The sequence below is a fragment of the Sinohyriopsis cumingii genome, chromosome 15 (genome assembly GCF_028554795.1).
Source record: "Sinohyriopsis cumingii isolate HCF-2022 chromosome 15, ASM2855479v2, whole genome shotgun sequence".
In the NCBI taxonomy this organism is placed as follows: domain Eukaryota; kingdom Metazoa; phylum Mollusca; class Bivalvia; order Unionida; family Unionidae; genus Sinohyriopsis; species Sinohyriopsis cumingii.
The window spans coordinates 8461569-8479505 of NC_142975.1; the positions used below are offsets into that span (position 1 = coordinate 8461569).

At 35.0% G+C, this 17937-nt stretch overlaps 1 protein-coding gene across 1 annotated transcript in view; it reads left to right on the top strand.

The window, feature by feature from the left end:
• LOC149781233 (uncharacterized) overlaps positions 1–17937 on the top strand; it is a 95587-nt gene that overhangs the window by 48453 nt on the left and 29197 nt on the right. The window contains exons 5-6 of the mRNA XM_089934682.1: positions 3413–4960; positions 11377–11600. Of these exons, the coding sequence (XP_089790808.1) occupies positions 3413–4960; positions 11377–11600 (1772 nt within the window). The remainder of the gene's footprint in view (positions 1–3412; positions 4961–11376; positions 11601–17937) is intronic.

Here is a 17937-nt window from a genome sequence, read left to right on the forward strand (position 1 = left end):
ACAAACTAAGCAGTGCCTCCTCGCTTGTTGTGTAATGTATGATAAACTTATCCATCAAAATTATTACAGTACTAACAATATTGTTTCACAATGACAGCTATCCAGTTATTTTATTTATGCTTTATGTTATAATAGCTTCATAACAAAAATATGATTGGCTGTCAGTGTAGACACTGTTACACACGAAACCACTTCAAACAGGTGTGACAGTTATGGCTTTGATTAGAAACCATGACCCCTGCTTTATATCATTAAACAAATATATCAGAGAGTCGGTATGGATTAGTGCAACAAAACAAACCCCTTATCCCTGAGGCATTATTTGTATCAAGGTTTAAACATAGTTATTGTTCTACAGGTAATAAACCTCTTTGTAGATGATAAATACTGATTGTGGGTGCAAAATGTTTGGTACATCGTGTGCTTTTTTAATGAAATCCAGATGGATGCCTTTTATTTCCAAACACACCTGTCAAATAAATCCTACAAGTTATATTATTAACAATCATCACCTAGACACCTTGAAATCTCCAACATGCATCACAACAATTTTTGAGCAGTCGATTGTTTCGGATTGGCAAGCTCTGCTCATTTTGAAGCTACCCTTGGCTAGGTGGGAAAAAAAGAAGAGAGAACTACGACAAATAGATACTTTTATTTTTAAAAATACCAACATATTAATCATGCTGACTCATATGTTGCAACTTGCTTGTTTTTTTACCCTTCTTAGGCGTGCATACAACACTCACCCCATATGGAGCCTCTCACCCTTGGTACTCTAAGATTAGCCATCATACCTGTACTTGTATTTCTATTCTCGATACTAATATGTTTCTGTCATAAATATTTTAAGAATTATAATTCCAAAATCTTTTTATTTAGTTTGTATTAATATCCTAATTACACAGAAATAAAGCTTCTGTGTGTTTGTAATGTAGATTTTAATGATCACTGTTTAGCAGAGGGTTAAAATGTGGATTGCAAGATTGCTAATATGATGGTTCTTTTGCAAAATACGCACATAATTGTGGCTCTAATACATGTATAGCTGTGTTTTTCCTGGTGGATGGACATGTATCAAATAGACAAAATAGGCAAGTAATGCCTGTTTATCATCCACTATCCTTTCTATGGTGTTAGACAAAATACTTGTTTTACTTTATGGCAGCATGCCGTTATTTGAGCTAACGTTAACTTCCTTATGGACCGGGGGGTGGGGGGAATAAATCTATCTTCACCTGTATTTTTTCGGACACCTAATTAAAGAATTTAGTATGTAACTATACAGATGACAAAAAATTGTAATTATTTGTTGCAGTCCGAAAACATACGGTAAATGCAGTAGATCATTTTGTCAGGGGAGGGCACTCTAACTGAGCTTTACCTTTTTATTAAAAGAAAACTTCTTTTCAAGAACGATGAAATGGAATGTGGCCAAATTTGACAGAAAGCTTCCAGACATGAAGTCTTTCCAGATTTGAATACATGATGCAGATTCATTGTCAAATATAGCTGCCATTACGAAAATCAATAAATAAAGAACTATTTAAATTACTTCATTTTAACAACTGCTCAGCAGAATTTGACCAAATTTATCAGAAATGATTTGGCATGAATGCCTTTAAATTTTGTACAAATGATGAAATCGTTCAGTAGATATGGTCACCATTAATAAACAGAGCAAAACTTTTTCTCAAAAACTGCACAAAAGAATTTAATTAAATTTGACAGAAGACCACCATTACAAAAATATAAAAATTCTTGAAACTTCTTGAAAACTGGTTCACAGAATTTGGCAATTATTCAGGCATAGAGGCCTTTTAAATTTATACGAATGATGGAGATATGCCATTGAATATGGTCTCCACTAATAAATATATATCCAAAATACTTAAAACAACTCAGAAACTGCTAACAGAATTTGATCAGATATTAGCAGAAAGCATCTGGACAGAAAGGTCTATTAAACTTTGTATAAATGATGCTGATCCACTATCAAATATGGCAGCTGTTACTAAAAATAGATAATATAAAATATTTCACTATCAGATATGGCAATTGTTGCTCAGAAGAAGAAAGCAAGCATGAAAACTATTCTCAGAAAATGCTGGAATTTAACTGCATTTGACAAGAATATCTTTCAAATTTGTACAAAGGATTCTTATTTTCTGTTGTATTTGCCCACATGAAACATGAAATCTCACTGCTCAAAAGAATTTGAAAAAATTTGACAGAAAGCATCATGGAATAAATGCCTTTCAAATTTGCAAACATTGCTGCTGGTTTATTAATCCATAAACCCATTGTTACAAAAATTATAGAAACTGACTGAATTTCACAGAAAGCATCCCGACATAAGGCCTTCCAGGTTTACACAAATAAAGCTGATGTGCCAATATGGTTGCTATTACAAACAAGAGCTGTAAATTTCAGAAAGCATCGTACCAGCCCATATTTCTGCACCAACAGCTCTTGCATTTGGATTTTATATAGATGATGTCCAGGTGTGCATTCTCAGGCTCTCAGGTTAGTAACTGATTTTTCATCACCAGCTGCCCTAGCATTTGGACTTAAAACAGATCTTCTTAGGGTAATACCAGCTTCTTGTATTTTATAGATGCTAACTCAAACATTTATGAAATATTTGTATGCCCCACCACAGCAGTGGCATATTTTATAGTGTTAATGTTGTCCAACTATTCTTTACAACTTTGTTATGTTTTGCATTGGGAATATTACATGCAGTGTGGTGGATGAATCATGTTCAACAAGTGTTTTTCTAGTTGTTGCTGTTTGGAACTTTTTAGATTCTCAAGAATATCTGAGATGGATTCAACACTCGACAGTTACAAGAAAAGATGAAATGATCTTGTTATTTCCTACAAATTCTTTTCAACCAGAAGAACATTAGTCTCTTCAAGGGACTCTTGTTAAATTTACCTAATTATCAGATGAAATTAATAATGAATTTTCTATATAAAATTCCAGCACCAGAGAATTTATTTGATAAACAGTGTATGAAATGTTTGAGACAATATGTTACAGTCTAGAAATAGAAGTACCAGTAGTACAATCAAACATAAACGGTATCAACTTTTATAGCATAAACATTGATGATGTATTACCAAATACCAAAATATTGAGAATAGCTCATTTATAATATTCAAAAACACAGTCTTTTATAATCTAAAATTTGTTAAATGTCACTGTTAGATAAGGTGACATTAAGTGTAGACTGGTCCCAGTTGTTATCATTAACATTATAAATGTACATGCAGTTATGTATCTGAAAGTCATGGGAATCAGACTATTTCATCCAGGCGATGGCAAGAATTGGTAATCTGCAGAACTGTTGTACATTATACCAACTCATCTGATTTATTCACCACCTCACTTTTTTTTTTTTTTACAGCTGGACAAACAGGATTTTTCCCCCAGCAGTATAATGGCCAGAATCCTCTACTGAGGATGCCACCAGGCAATCCATCAAATGTACCAAGTCATCTTATCGCTGATCAAAACCAGCAAAGAGAAATGGGGATGAGAAAAGGATCTGGACAAACAGGTGGCCAAGGAAAAAAAAAAAAGCAGGATGGTGATCACAGAGGGAGAGGTAGAGGCAAAAGGAGAGGGCAAGGCCAAGGTGGAAGAAGAGGAGGTAACACAGATGAAGATGATTTTGAGGTTGGCTCTGAGTGTGGAAATGAAGAAAATGATGAGAGTGAAAAAGGCTCTTCCGATTCAGAACATACAGATACAGAGATTGCAGATAAAACCAAACCAAAAAGCCACAAATTCAAAATGTCTACAGATTCATTGAGGAGTGACAAAACTCCTCAAAAGAAAATCATGCAAGACCCAGACAGAGAACCCACTGAACCTCCAGAAGATAATGAAGTCTTTGAGTATTTGATAAAAGAAGTGGGAGGTCCTATATCTCTGAAAAATAAAGCTGCAAAGAAGCTGTTCCCAGAAGAATTTGATATTCCAAGCTGGTTTCGTAGCCGTCAAAGACGATTTATAATGTTTGAAAATAAAGGGAAGAATTATCAGTTTATTATTCCCTTTTACAGAGAAGCAACATTTTGCTTGGATTATAATCGTCTAGGCAAGCAAGAAAGGTGCGACCAGTCTGATTGTCCCCATGCACATATTTGCAAGGAGTTTATTGCTGGCTCTTGTAAACAAGGACAGAAATGCCCATTTTCACACAACTTTTATGACAGGGCAAATGCTGGTCTGATATCAAAGCTGGGACTGGATATCTTCAGTAATGAAGAGATACGTCTGATCTACAGCCTGCGGTTTCCTCATGTTTGTGGCCAACACACTACAACTCACATCTGCCGTCTCCCAGTTTGTGCTTATCTTCACATTTGTATAAGTAGTCTGTCTGGCACATGTGAAAATGGATCCAATTGCAGATTGAGCCACACCTTTGAAACAGAACAGAATAAAAGTGTTCTTAAAGCCTACCAGATAGCACATTGGAATGAGCCTTTGTTGAAGAAAATGATTTTCTTGAATGCCTTCACCAGTAAAGGAAACAGAGATCATGACTCCAAAGAATCAATACCAGACAAGGGAAGCATGTCTCAGAATAGATTGAACAGAAGAGCAGACAGCACCAGCAACCTTCAGAATGAGCAGAAAAGCAAATCTCACGGCAGAAGTAAATCGATCGATGCTAGGAAATTACACACAGGATCATTAGCTGTTCCCTCCAATGAAAGCCATGCATACAACAGTGATGATGAAGAACATATGAAGAGCAGAAAGGAGGAGGTAAAACCTTCATCTAAAAGGAGAGACTTGCAGAAAGAGAGGATACAAAGGGAAGAGAAATCTACTGGAAAAACTGGCTCACTGGAACCAAAGTCTGTCAATCCAGACAAAGATGATGGAGGCATTAAAGCAAAGGGACCCAGGCCAAGAAGTGAAGAAGATAAAACTTCTGCAAGTATGTTTATTTTATAGTGATTATTATTAAGATATATTTCTAAAAGAATTATATAAAACAATGACCTTTAATTCTGATGTATGAATAACTGAATTTCATTTAGCTGAGGACCGCTTGGTGCTTTACATACTCATAGACTTCTTGATTTGGAAATTATCTCTATGGTGTTGTTATAAAAATGTTTCAGGATTTCCAGATCATTAAGATCTGAAAGTTTTCAATAGAAGAGAGTCATTGATATTATGTGTAATGTTGGCACCAGGTATTGGATTTTGCATAATTTAACATGTATCTGTGCAAGCCTGGAGCAAAATCTTTAGTAGTCCCATAGGCCATTGATGACATAAAGTATACGTGCAAAAACTCATTTCTAATGCTTTCATATTTATATTTGATTTCTAATATGATGGAGAAAGCTTAACCTTTTGGAAATTCTCTTGCTAAAAAATAGCATTTCCTAGAATTCAAAACTTCTATAGCTTGCTTCATTAATGACTGTATTCTTCGGAGCCCTGTTGTATATGAGATCTTGCCGTGTGCAACTATTTGTGATAAGCCAGAATTACTGATCATCCACAGTGGAAAGTGTTTGCATTGTAGCATCAATTGGAAGACTAAATCACAGTAAATTAAAACAAATTTATCACACCCGATTTTGACCAGGTACTTGCAAAAGGTATTTGGCAGTGTTTCTAAGGAATCTGATAATGAACAAGGATATTATAAACATTGTCTTGTTTCTTGGAGCTTTTCCACAATTGGCAAGATTTATATTTCTTTGTGAATTCTGTCAATCATATTTCTCTGTGAATTCTGTCAATCATGGTTTGTCTACATTTGTGGTTTAAAGGACATGAAAATTGTATTGCTTTGTCATGATGACATTCCCAATAAAGTCTTGTTATGATAACAGGCTTTAACTCGCATGGCCTATTTTACTCACATGGCCTGTTTAACTCACATGGCCTATTTTAGCTCCAAGAAACTCCACAGGCTTGTTTCTCACTCATTTCTTTGTACTAGATCTGCTGCATACAAAGGCACTGAGACCAAGTTTCATTTTGCCTTATGAGCTTTACACCCAGGTGGGGTATGTAAATTTTTCCATGGAAGTGAAGCTTGATATGACTGATTTATTTATTTGTACAAGTGAAAACAAGGAATCAACATTATTGTAATCCCTCCATCTTGGTTGTACATATTATTGTAATCCTTCTGTCTTGATTGTACATGTTACTGTAATCCTTCTGTCTTGGTTGTACATATTATTGTAATCCTTCTGTCTTGGCTGCACACATTATTGGAATCCATCTGTCTTGGTTGCACACATTATTGTAATCCTTCTGTCTTGGTTGCACACATTATTGTAATCCTTCCATCTTGGTTGTACATATTATTGTAATCCTTCTGTCTTGATTGTACATGTTACTGTAATCCTTCTGTCTTGGTTGTACACATTATTGTAATCCTTCTGTCTTGGTTGCACACATTATTGGAATCCATCTGTCTTGGTTGCACACATTATTGTAATCCTTCCATCTTGGTTGTACATATTATTGTAATCCTTTTGTCTTGATTGTACATGTTACTGTAATCCTTCTGTCTTGGTTGTACACATTATTGTAATCCTTCTGTCTTGGTTGCACACATTATTGGAATCCATCTGTCTTGGTTGCACACATTATTGTAATCCTTCTGTCTTGGTTGTACGCATTTTTGTAATCCTTCTGTCTTGGTTGTACACATTATTGTAATCCTTCTGTCTTGGTTGTACGCATTTTTGTAATCCTTCTGTCTTGGTTATGAACATTATTGTAATCCTTCTGTCTTGGTTGTACACATTACTGTAATCTTTCTGTCTTGGTTGCACACATTATTGTAATCCTTCTGTCTTGGTTGTACACATTATTGCAATCCTTTATTTCTTGAATGTACACGTTATTGTAATCCTTTATTTCTTGATTGTACACATTATTGTAATCCTTCTGTCTTGGTTGTACACATTATTGTAATCCTTCTGTCTTGGTTGTACATGTTATTGTAATTCTTCTGTTTTGATTGTACATGTTATTGTTACTGATTTTGCTTGCTTCTAAATCAGGGTCAGGAACCAGGTCAGCTTTACAACTGAAGAGTCAAGGTCAAACTATTTTATGAAAAAATATCAAGTTCCTAGTGAACAGAACTACATTATTTTGACATATAATGAAATTAAAAATAAAAGATTTTTAAACCTACAAACAGTTAAATTAAATCAAATATAAATTAAATCAAATATACATAACAATGTTACTGCAATGATTGTGTCACATTAGAAACCTGCACCTCTGACATTTCTGCCTGAATATGCAACATCATAATCCTTGGTACTAATGCCAAACATTCAAATGATCAAATGAAGAAGACAAGACTAGCATTAAGCACTACAGTGTCATCAGCTAAATTGTATTTTACAGTGCTGTCAGCTAAATTTCATTCTGCTTTATCTAACAATGTTATGAACATCAACATTACAAAAGTACTTTCACATTAATATGTGACACAAAGGTACTTTAACATTGATATGTGATAAAAAGGTACTTTAACATTGATATGTGATACAGAGGTACTTTAACAATGATATGGGATACAGAGGTGCTTTAACAATGATATGTGATACAAAGGTACTTTAACACTTTTGATACAAAGGTACTTTAACATTGATCTGTGATACAGAGGTACTTTAACATTGATATGTGATACAGAGGGACTTTAACACTGATCTGTGATACAGAGGTACTTTATCATTGATATGTGAGACAGAGATACTTTAACAGTGATATGGGATACAGAGGTGCTTTCACAATGATATGTGAATCAAAGGTACTTTAACACTGATCTGTGATACAAAGGTACTTTAACGTTGATATGTGATACAGAGGTACTTTAACAGTGATATGGGATACAGAGGTGCTTTAACAATGATATGTGATACAAAGGTACTTTAACACTGATCTGTGATACAGAGGTACTTTAACATTGATATATGATACAGATATACTTTAACACTGTTATGTGATACAGAGATATTTTAACAATGATATGCGGTACAGAAATACTTTAACTCCTATTTGTCATCACAAATAGCATTCAGATCTATATTTCTTATAGTATTGTACCACAAGAATGGCTGATTCTGTCTTTTATGCTTGATCAGTTGTATTTAGAACAAGGTGCTTCAAGCATTACATTTTTTGCAGGATTCTGACAATTAAAGTCCAAGGATACATTTCTTCAATAACTGATGGTCAGCAGATGCCGAAAACTTTTAAATCAATTTTTAATATTGAAAGTCTAAGACTAGCAACTGACAGATGGCACTATCACTACATAGAGCTATAAATTACCACTTAGGTAAACACTGATAATATTTTATGAAATACTAAGAGCTATAAATTACCACTTAGATATAGATAAACACTGATAATATTTTATGAAATAATAAAAATCATTAGTAATCTTTTGCATTGCTTAATTATCATTAAAAGTTGTTAGTACATATGGTTCATACTACAAATATGTGGTATTTTTGTAAGGTCTTTCCTCACTGCAAGTGGATTTATTTTTAAAATCACTTGCCTGTACTTATCATGGTTCTTCAGCCATCATTCATCATGCATCCATTATCAATTGTGGTTTCAGACTTTGAAAAGAAAACAATGTACCAATTTTGTCCAAATTTGGCAGAGAGATTTCTGGCATGTAGGCCTTTCATATTTTTACCTGTGATGCTGATCTTATCCATGGTCAGGTACAGCCACTGTGATCAAGAATAAAACAACATCTAAAAGACTTCTACAAACTGGTGAATGGAATCTGATCAGAGCTAATAGTAAGCATCTTTGAATGAAGACCTTTTAATTTTATCCTGATGATGCCAACCCACATTCAAATTTAGCTGTAATTACTGAAACTGAAATCTTGTCTGTTGTCCCTCAGCAATTGCTGTTTTCATCTTCTCATAAAAATCCATTAGACCAGATTCAGCCAAACTTGGCACAGAACATACTGGCTTAAAGATTTTTAAAATTATTGAAATGATTCCAATCTGCCTTTAAATATGACTGAAATAATTAAAAATAGAAAAAAAAATTAAAATTACTTCTTTTCCAAACCTGTTATATACACTTTTGTCACATTTGACAGAAAGCATCCAGGCATGATGGCGTTTAAGATTTTTATAAATGATGCTGATTCACCATGAAAATATTGTTACGATTACTAAAATAAAATAACCTCTAAACAATATCTCCAAATAGAATTTGACCAAACTAAACACTAAGCATTCTTTCATAAAGACCTTCCAACAAATGATGCTGATTTGTCATCACTTATAGCTGTAAATAGCTATTTAAAAAAAAAAAAAACCAACAAACTTTAAATGACCTTTTCTCCAAAACCACTTTACAAATTGTGATCAGATATGACAGAAAAATTCTTACTAAATGTCTTTAAGATTGATGCTGTTCTGCCATAAAATATGACTGCCATTTCTGTATTTACTAGCTTATGTGTTAAAACAGCAAACTGCACATACCAAGCTCTGCTGTCGCATAAGATGCCAGCAGATCTGGGTCTGTGCATTTAAGAATAATCAGTAGAACAAACAACATAGACCCTGATCTGCAGGCACATTATGCTATGGCAGATCTTGAACTTTGTTGTTTGCAGTTTGACTCGACTTTTATAAGTGAGTATATATGGTACCAGAATAAGCAGAAAAATATGTACGCAACTGAGAAAACACACTGAGCAGATTTCAACAACCTATGTAGGGGCCTTTGAATCAGATGCATATCTTGACGAGTTTTGCACCCCCATCACAAAACTAGGTCACTGTGAAACATTTTATGCTTCACTAACTTTGGTTCAATGTTATTTTTATTTAATTTCTCCATCTTTGTTTATGTTAGAATTATTAAACTTTATGATTGTATGTATCTCACCATTATAACAAAAGAAGGCTACTGTTACCTACATTTCACATTTTAGTAGCTAAACTTTTGCTTGTAACTTAGGACCAAATAGTTTTTGGTACCCTGTATAAATACTGTTACACCAGGAATCATGCAACTTCATCAAGGAATACAACTTGATGAGCACTACACCCTCATGACAATGTAGATCACTGTGAACCATTTTTCATCCTTCACTGAGACTGGTTTGGTCTCAAGCAATGCTCATCCCAGAATCATCAAACTAGATGATTGTATGCATCTCAGTTAGTACTACACCTTTACAGCACAAAAAGTCACAATGACTTTCACATTTTACTGAAATGCATTTTTGCATTTAGTTAATGACCTTACCACATACAGACAAAGAAGGTCACTGTGATCTACATTTCACATTTTACTGAAATGCATTTTTGCATTTAGTTAATGACCTTATGGATTTTCTGTCAGAGAGTGCAATATTGTTGTACCTGGAATCATGAAATTTGGTCAGAAGCTGTATCTAGATGAGTGTTACACCCTCACTTTGAAAAAAACACAAGTAGGTCACTGTGACCAAAATTTCATGCTATAATGACCAGGTTAGTTTGTAGTTTTACTGTTCATATTTAAATCATTAAAGTGAATGATTGTACACATATCTCTTGGGTACCACAAACAGACAAAGGAGGTAACTGTGATCTACATTTCACATTTTACTTCCTTAAGTTAAGTTTATGCATCTAGCTCCTGACTACATCACTTGCCTGCATGCTATATATGTACTATCCTGTCTAAATTCATTAAATGTGATGTAGCCTTCAATTCAGTAGTAGGTCATTATAACCCATATTTTACATTTAAGTGACTTGGGGTTGTCACTATATGTTTGATGGTCATTTCTCTGGCACATGAAAGTGATGATGAGATGCATTCCTTACAACAGAAGAATCTATTATCAGCACAATGCTGGCTGCATAGTGCTGGTTAGAAGTTTATAAATGTTAAAGTTATAAATGATTAAAAATTCAGATGTGAAAGGAACATTTTTTTCTTCAAATAAACCCCAAAAGCTAAAAACAGGGCTAACATTTTGTTGTTAAGAGCACTTTAGTCTGGTCTTGTTTCTGCATGATTAATAATGTTTGCAGTGCATGTGTGGCTACTAGACACTTCCAGAAGTAGACTTCAGTATGTAATCATTGATGAGGCCTCAGTGTTGATCATTTCTTCAGCTAATTGTGATACCCTCTTTAAATAAAGTCATTATTATTATTATTATTATTATTGATTACACTCTGGTTTGCTGACCCACTGGTATTCTCTCAGAACTGGTTTTATTGTATCCACAATCTAATTTTGCTTTCCCTTGCAAAAAACAAACTTTTTATTCACAATGAAATTGATTCCAAAGTGATTGATGGTTATTTTAATGTTGTGTAGATGCTGTCCTGGAGACAGATGCTGCCCAGTCCACTCCAATCTGTGACCTGTATCTAGTCGACAAGTGTAAGACGGCTACCTGCAAATTTCATCACCATGACAGCATCAAGCTGCCTTACATCTGGCAGATTAAGATGTTTAATTCATGGCTGACTCTGGACAAGCAGAAGATGATTGAGGCAGAAAAGGCATTTTGTAATAACATTTGCACCATTCAGACATCGGTGAGGATACCTGTGTTATTTTTTAAACATTAACTGGTGACATTGAGTAAAATAAATTGTCAGGCACGTTATGTTGTGACTTTTAAAGGATATGTTGTGTTCAGTGATATTTAAGTGATTGTGTAGGCATGTGCATAATGCATCACAAAGAGGTGCAAGATTGAGAGTCAAGAATCCTGTTGGTGTCAGAACTGGGGGTCAGACTGAGTATAGACTTTTAAACAAAGCTTGGTGTCAAAACTGGAGGTAACAATTAAAAATGTGGGGGTCTCTGGATGCACATATGAGGATAAAGGGAAACACTGCATGTGCGAAGTGTTGCAATTATTTGGTCTTGAAATTTATCATTCTCACTTGTGCTTATAAATCTTGTGCTTATAAATAAAATGACTTTTTTTAGTCAGAGCTTATTGTTATAGACCGAATACAAAAAAATAGAATATCTAGATTTTTTTCCAGTTCAGAAAAATTGTTTCTGTTTGAAAGAGAATTTTTGGATTATTGTGTATATTTACTTATATGTTGGCTCCAAGTGCTAATGGCATAGTCATACATCTTACATCTGCTCTCTGTGATGTTGGCTTCAAGTGCTAATGGCATAGTCTTACATCTGCTGATGGCATAGTCTTACATCTGCTAATGGCATAGTCTTACATCTGCTAACAGCATAGTCTCATATCTGCTATCTATGTTGTTTGCAGTTGGACCCAGCTTATAAGCAAGCAGTGTACAACACAAATATGCCAAGAAGTTGAATTTAAAAATAAACTAACATCACCAGGTTCACAAGACAGTTGAAAGTGTAATGCAAACATATTTTAATATCTGCACTTGTGTGATAATATTGTCATATACATTCCTCAGGCTATCAGTGTCTGTGCATCCATCCCTCCTTCCACCTGTGTCTGTGCATTCGTCCATACATCCGTCTCTCAGTTCATCAGTGTGTCTATGCAACTATCCATACATCCATCCCGCAGTCCATCTGTATCTGTGCATCCATCCATGCATCCATCCCTCAGTCCATCAGTGTGTCTATGCATTCATTCATCCATGAATCCCTCAGTCCATCCATGTCTGTGCTTCATCCATTCCTTAGTGTCTCCATCCATCAGTGTATGTGTATGTGTATGTGCTTCATCCATTCCTCAGTGTCTCATTCCATCAGTGTATGTGCATCATTCATTCCTCAGTGTCTCAGTCCATCAGTGTATGTGCATCATCCTTTCTTCATTGTCTCAGTCCATCAGTATATATGTATCATTCATTCTTCAATGTAAAAGTCAATCAGTGTCTGTGCATCTATCTATCCATCCAACTACTTATCAATATTTTTATAAACTCCAAAACTAAATGAGGAAAGGTGATCATATTTACTATGATGTTTTACTTAGATGCAAACAAAGTTTAGGATCTTTGACCCCCGACCCCCAACCACCCTGGGTAGAATGGGAGAGTCACTATATTTATAATTGCTTCCATCTCCAGCAAAAATGGTAATAAAATTCTGATTGCAAGATATTACCATCAGTAATGAAAGTATGAAATTATGTTATTACCCAGTTGCTCCCTTTATGCTAAAAACAGTTGCATTGCATGCAATGTTCATTATATAATTTAGATCTTTTACATATTTTTATATCTGTACTTGTGTGAATATATTGTCATATACATTCTTCAGGCCATCTGTCTCTGTGCATCTTTCCCTCCTTCCATCTGTGTCTGTGCGTCCATTCCTCCTTCCATCTGTGTCTGTGCATCCATCCCTCCTTCCGTGTCTGTGCATCCATCCCTCCTTCCATCTGTGTCTGTGCGTCCATTCCTCCTTCCATCTGTGTCTGTGCATCCATCCCTCCTTCCATCTGTCTCTGTGCATCCATCCCTCAGTCCATCATTGTGTCTATGCATCAATCCATCCATGCATCCCTCAGTCCATCCATGTATGTGCTTCACCCATTCCTCAGTGTCTCCATCCATCAGTGTATGTGCAACATTAATCATTCCTCAGTGTCTCATTCTATGTGTATTTGCATAATTTCAGTCCTCACTGTTTCAGTCCATCATTATCTCTGCTTCATCCATTCCTCAGTGTCTCAGTCAATCAGTGTCTGTGCATCTGTCCGTCCATCCAACTACCTATCAGTATTTTCATGAACTCAAAAACTAAATGAGAAAAGGTGATCATATTTACTAAAATGTTTTCCTTAGATAGATGCAAACAAAGTTTAGCATCTTTCACTCCCACCCGCCAATCCCCCTGGGTAGAATCGGAGAGTTGGTATATTTGTAATTGCTTCCATCTCAAGCAAAAATGGTAATAAAATTCTGATTCCAAGATGTTACTGCCAGTGATGAAATTATGTTATTACCCTGTTGCCCTCTATATGCTAAGAACAGCTGCAATGTTCATTATGTAATTTTCAGATCTTTTTTGAGGGCCACAATTACAATGCTAAACTTGAGCTAGACACCATGACCGCAGTTGTAACAGACAGTGGAAGCTCCAGTTTTACCATTAACACCAGTGCAAGATGATTGTCCACTAAGTCCTATGCCGAGGGAGCCAAGCCATCTGCTGAGGACAGCTTCAAGACTCAATGGAGATGGTTCTACACAGATAATTATGGTATTTTCTGCCTACTGGAACCTGTAAGTTTTCTTATCAATGTGTGAAATAAAAAAGTGCTGAAGTCAATATGTTTGTAAGGATATGATCAATTTTTCTTTATTGACACATAAATGTTTATAATCTGGTGCAAAATGTAAAACATATTTGCTTGTAACATGTGTGTATATATATATATATATATATATATATATATATATATATATATATATATATATATATATATATTTATATGTATTGCTCACTCAGTCCTGTGGAGATGGATATGAGTATTAGGATTACTTCTGGTCAATGTAAAGTCAGTCGAGTGGATTCACTCTAGATTTTATTGCAGCTATTGGGGATTTTATGGCACCAAACACTGAGTTTACTGAATTCATCCCATGAGTAAACAAAAACAAACCGATGGGAGATGCCATAAACTTGACCATGGCAGCTGTCAATTTCATACATTTACCTGTACAAGCTGTCAATTTCATACCTGTACCTGTAGTAAACTATCTGTGATACTAATGAGTAGCCTAGCTGGGCATATATATATTTAAATATGTACAGGTCTGCTTTTGTTTTGTTGGGTATAATGTTATTTCTCACACATGAAAGGCTATACAAGGCGGCCAGTAGATTTGGTGGAAGATTAACCCTTTGAATACCCAGAGAAGAACTACCGAACCTTGTGAAGCTACTGGTATTGAGTTTCCTCACATGCCCACACTGGTATTGAGTTTCCTCACATGCCCACACTGGTATTGAGTTTCCTCACCTACCCACATTGTTCAGACTAAGAATCAAACCCATGCAGACAGAGACATTATGTGAGTGATCTTTAAAGGTTAGCACCATTAGTCCACTGAGCAAGCTGTGGCCCCTGCACAGGCATGTGAAACAATAGAAGAATTACCATATTTTAATCGCTCTTCCACTTCTGATAGCATGTATATCAGGCAAATAACTTAATTACAACACTCATGTTTTTTATCATGTGTACAATGTACAAGCATACACACATGCATATATTTACTTAAATATTCTGCATCATGAAGTACATTCAGTGTTCTTCCCCATTGTGAGTTGGGCATTGTATAAATAGAAATAACTACAACACTCGCTGGCTGTGGGGTTTATTAACCAACAGGAAACATACTGGATTAAAACCAGACACAAAGACTCTTATGTGACCCAGGTACATGTTTGTCCTAAATGAGTGAGTGGGTGAGCGATCAGTCACAGTGCAAGAAGCACTAAACTCGATCCCATGGAAAATCAGAATGAGTAAGGTGTTGTTCATCCAGAGGAGGGATTTTATTAGGTAGCATGGAATCAACGTTAGTTCCCCCTTCATGCGCTTTACGCACTGTGACCAATCGCTCACCCACTCACTCCGTCACGACAAATGTGCACATGGGTCATGTATTTCATAAAAGTGTTTGGTATACCTTGGTTATGAACTTATCTTAGTTTCTCTTTAATTTCCATGCTATTTACATGACCCTCTTTTCAACAAATTATTGAAATACAAATGTTCCTTTAATTTCCATGCTATTTACATGACCCTCTTTTCAACAAATTATTGAAATACAAATGTTCCTTTAATTTCCATGCTATTTACATGACCCTCTTTTCAGCAAATTATTGAAATACAAATGTTCCTTTAATTTCCATGCTATTTACATGACCCTCTTTTCAACAAATTATTGAAATACAAATGTTTAAAATGAGTATATAATGGTTGATTCCTGTTCATTATCAGCAGAGACATATAGGTCTATACTTTTAGGCAACATGCTAAAATGACTCATGGTCAAAAATGAATGCCAGATCAAGCATTGTTTTACATTTTGGAACTATTCATGTGTACTTTGCTGAATTGATATACTTTGGGGAGCTTTACCAATGATTTGCAGTATATACAGTGTGACCCCGCTATAGCATTCTCTGTTATAACACAAATTTGGATATAGCATGATTATGGCATGGCTCCCGAAATTTACTATACATGTATTTTTCTCATACACAAATATTTTTTTCTTTCTTAAAAGTACAAAAAGTAATGTGTAAAAAGTTTATTATCATTTTAGGGGAATAGATCATGTATGAATTCTAATACAAGATAATCATGGTGTGGCTCATGCAATTTCATATACATGTATTCTTTTTGTACACAGAACAAGTTTTTTCCTCTTAAAAGTACAAAAAGTAACATGTTAAAAGTTTATTCAGGATCATGCTGGCTTCGCCAATCTCGCAAATTGCAAATTGCAATTTATTGTCCTTACTGGCGACAAAATATACCATCTGGTGTCAGGTTTTTGCTACATTGTTGGCCATTTAAACTTGTATATACAACCTTGGGTTTTGAGTAATGAAATTCAAAGGCACCATGAAAAAGGAAGCCACAAACTTAAAAATGCACTGGGAATTGTTTATTGGTAGATAAACAAATTCTTTATTCATACTGACAAGCCATCTTAACAGTACATTGTTATATCAGAATTCACTTATTCTGACATCTAGCCATACTGTATGCTGTGAAATCTCTGCAATTTATTTTGGTAACATTACTGGTAGCAGAGATCAACTGATGAGGCACTATCTCATAATGAATGAAACAGTGTCAGACTATCGCTCACTAATAATTAATATATTTATTTAGGCTGACCTTTTTATACAGGTGGTAAGTAAAATATATTCCTCTTCTTTTCACACATAGAATTAAATCCTTCAGAACACTCACATTTTCTGTAGTGTTAATCTCTGTCAGAACAGAACACCTGTTGGCCTTTTTTTTTTAAATTTCTGATGCATGTGTGGATTCAGGCAGCATCACTTGGCTACTTGCTGGTCTAATACCAGTAGTCATTCTAATGGGACTAGCTACAATTGACCAACTTTTGAAGGCAGGAACAGACTTAACTGCTTCAATCAACCAAGTGAATCGAATTAAATTCCTTTTGTTTTTAAAATGCACACAGAAAAAATAGTTTTGCAGAAACTTCAAAGAAAACTGATCACCTTTGAAGCACCGATTGTTCCAAACAAATACTAAGCAAATGAAAAAAAATGTTCAGGCTCAATCAGTGTTCTACAATTTTTTGATTTTACTGGCACAATAAGAAACAGACATCTGTTTGGCCCTCCAAAGCTGTCCTTTAGTGGTAACTTCAGTAGCATATGCACCCTTCATCAAAGAAAGCCAACTACAATCTGCAATATGTAACAACAAAGAACCTTTCATCAAAGGAAGTCAGCAACAAATTTAAATAAAAGCAATGGCATCTGATTGAATGTTGCATTTTCTAAAGTGACTGGAACATGTTTATTGTGCCGAGAAAGTTTTATTTTTGCAGGAAAACAATTGTGCTTTCAGTCACTACCAGCGGCGGTATAAAATGCAAAATAAATTTTCAGTCTTTTGAAACTATTGGTATCTGGCCATCTAGTTAATTGAAGATGGGATATCTTGCAAAGATGTTTGTTAAACTTTTTAATTTGTTCATGTTTTCATTTCCCTATGAATAGCCTCATCCCCTGGGTAGCCTCAGCAAGATGATTGCTGTCTCAGCTGACCAAAATCTAGGCCAATTTAAGTACATGTACATGTAGCATGTAAGCAACTATAGCCATGTGCTATTTGTGACCATTGTAGTAAATTATTTAGTGACAATCGGATATAGATAAAAACGAGGACTACCAAATTTTATATATTATATT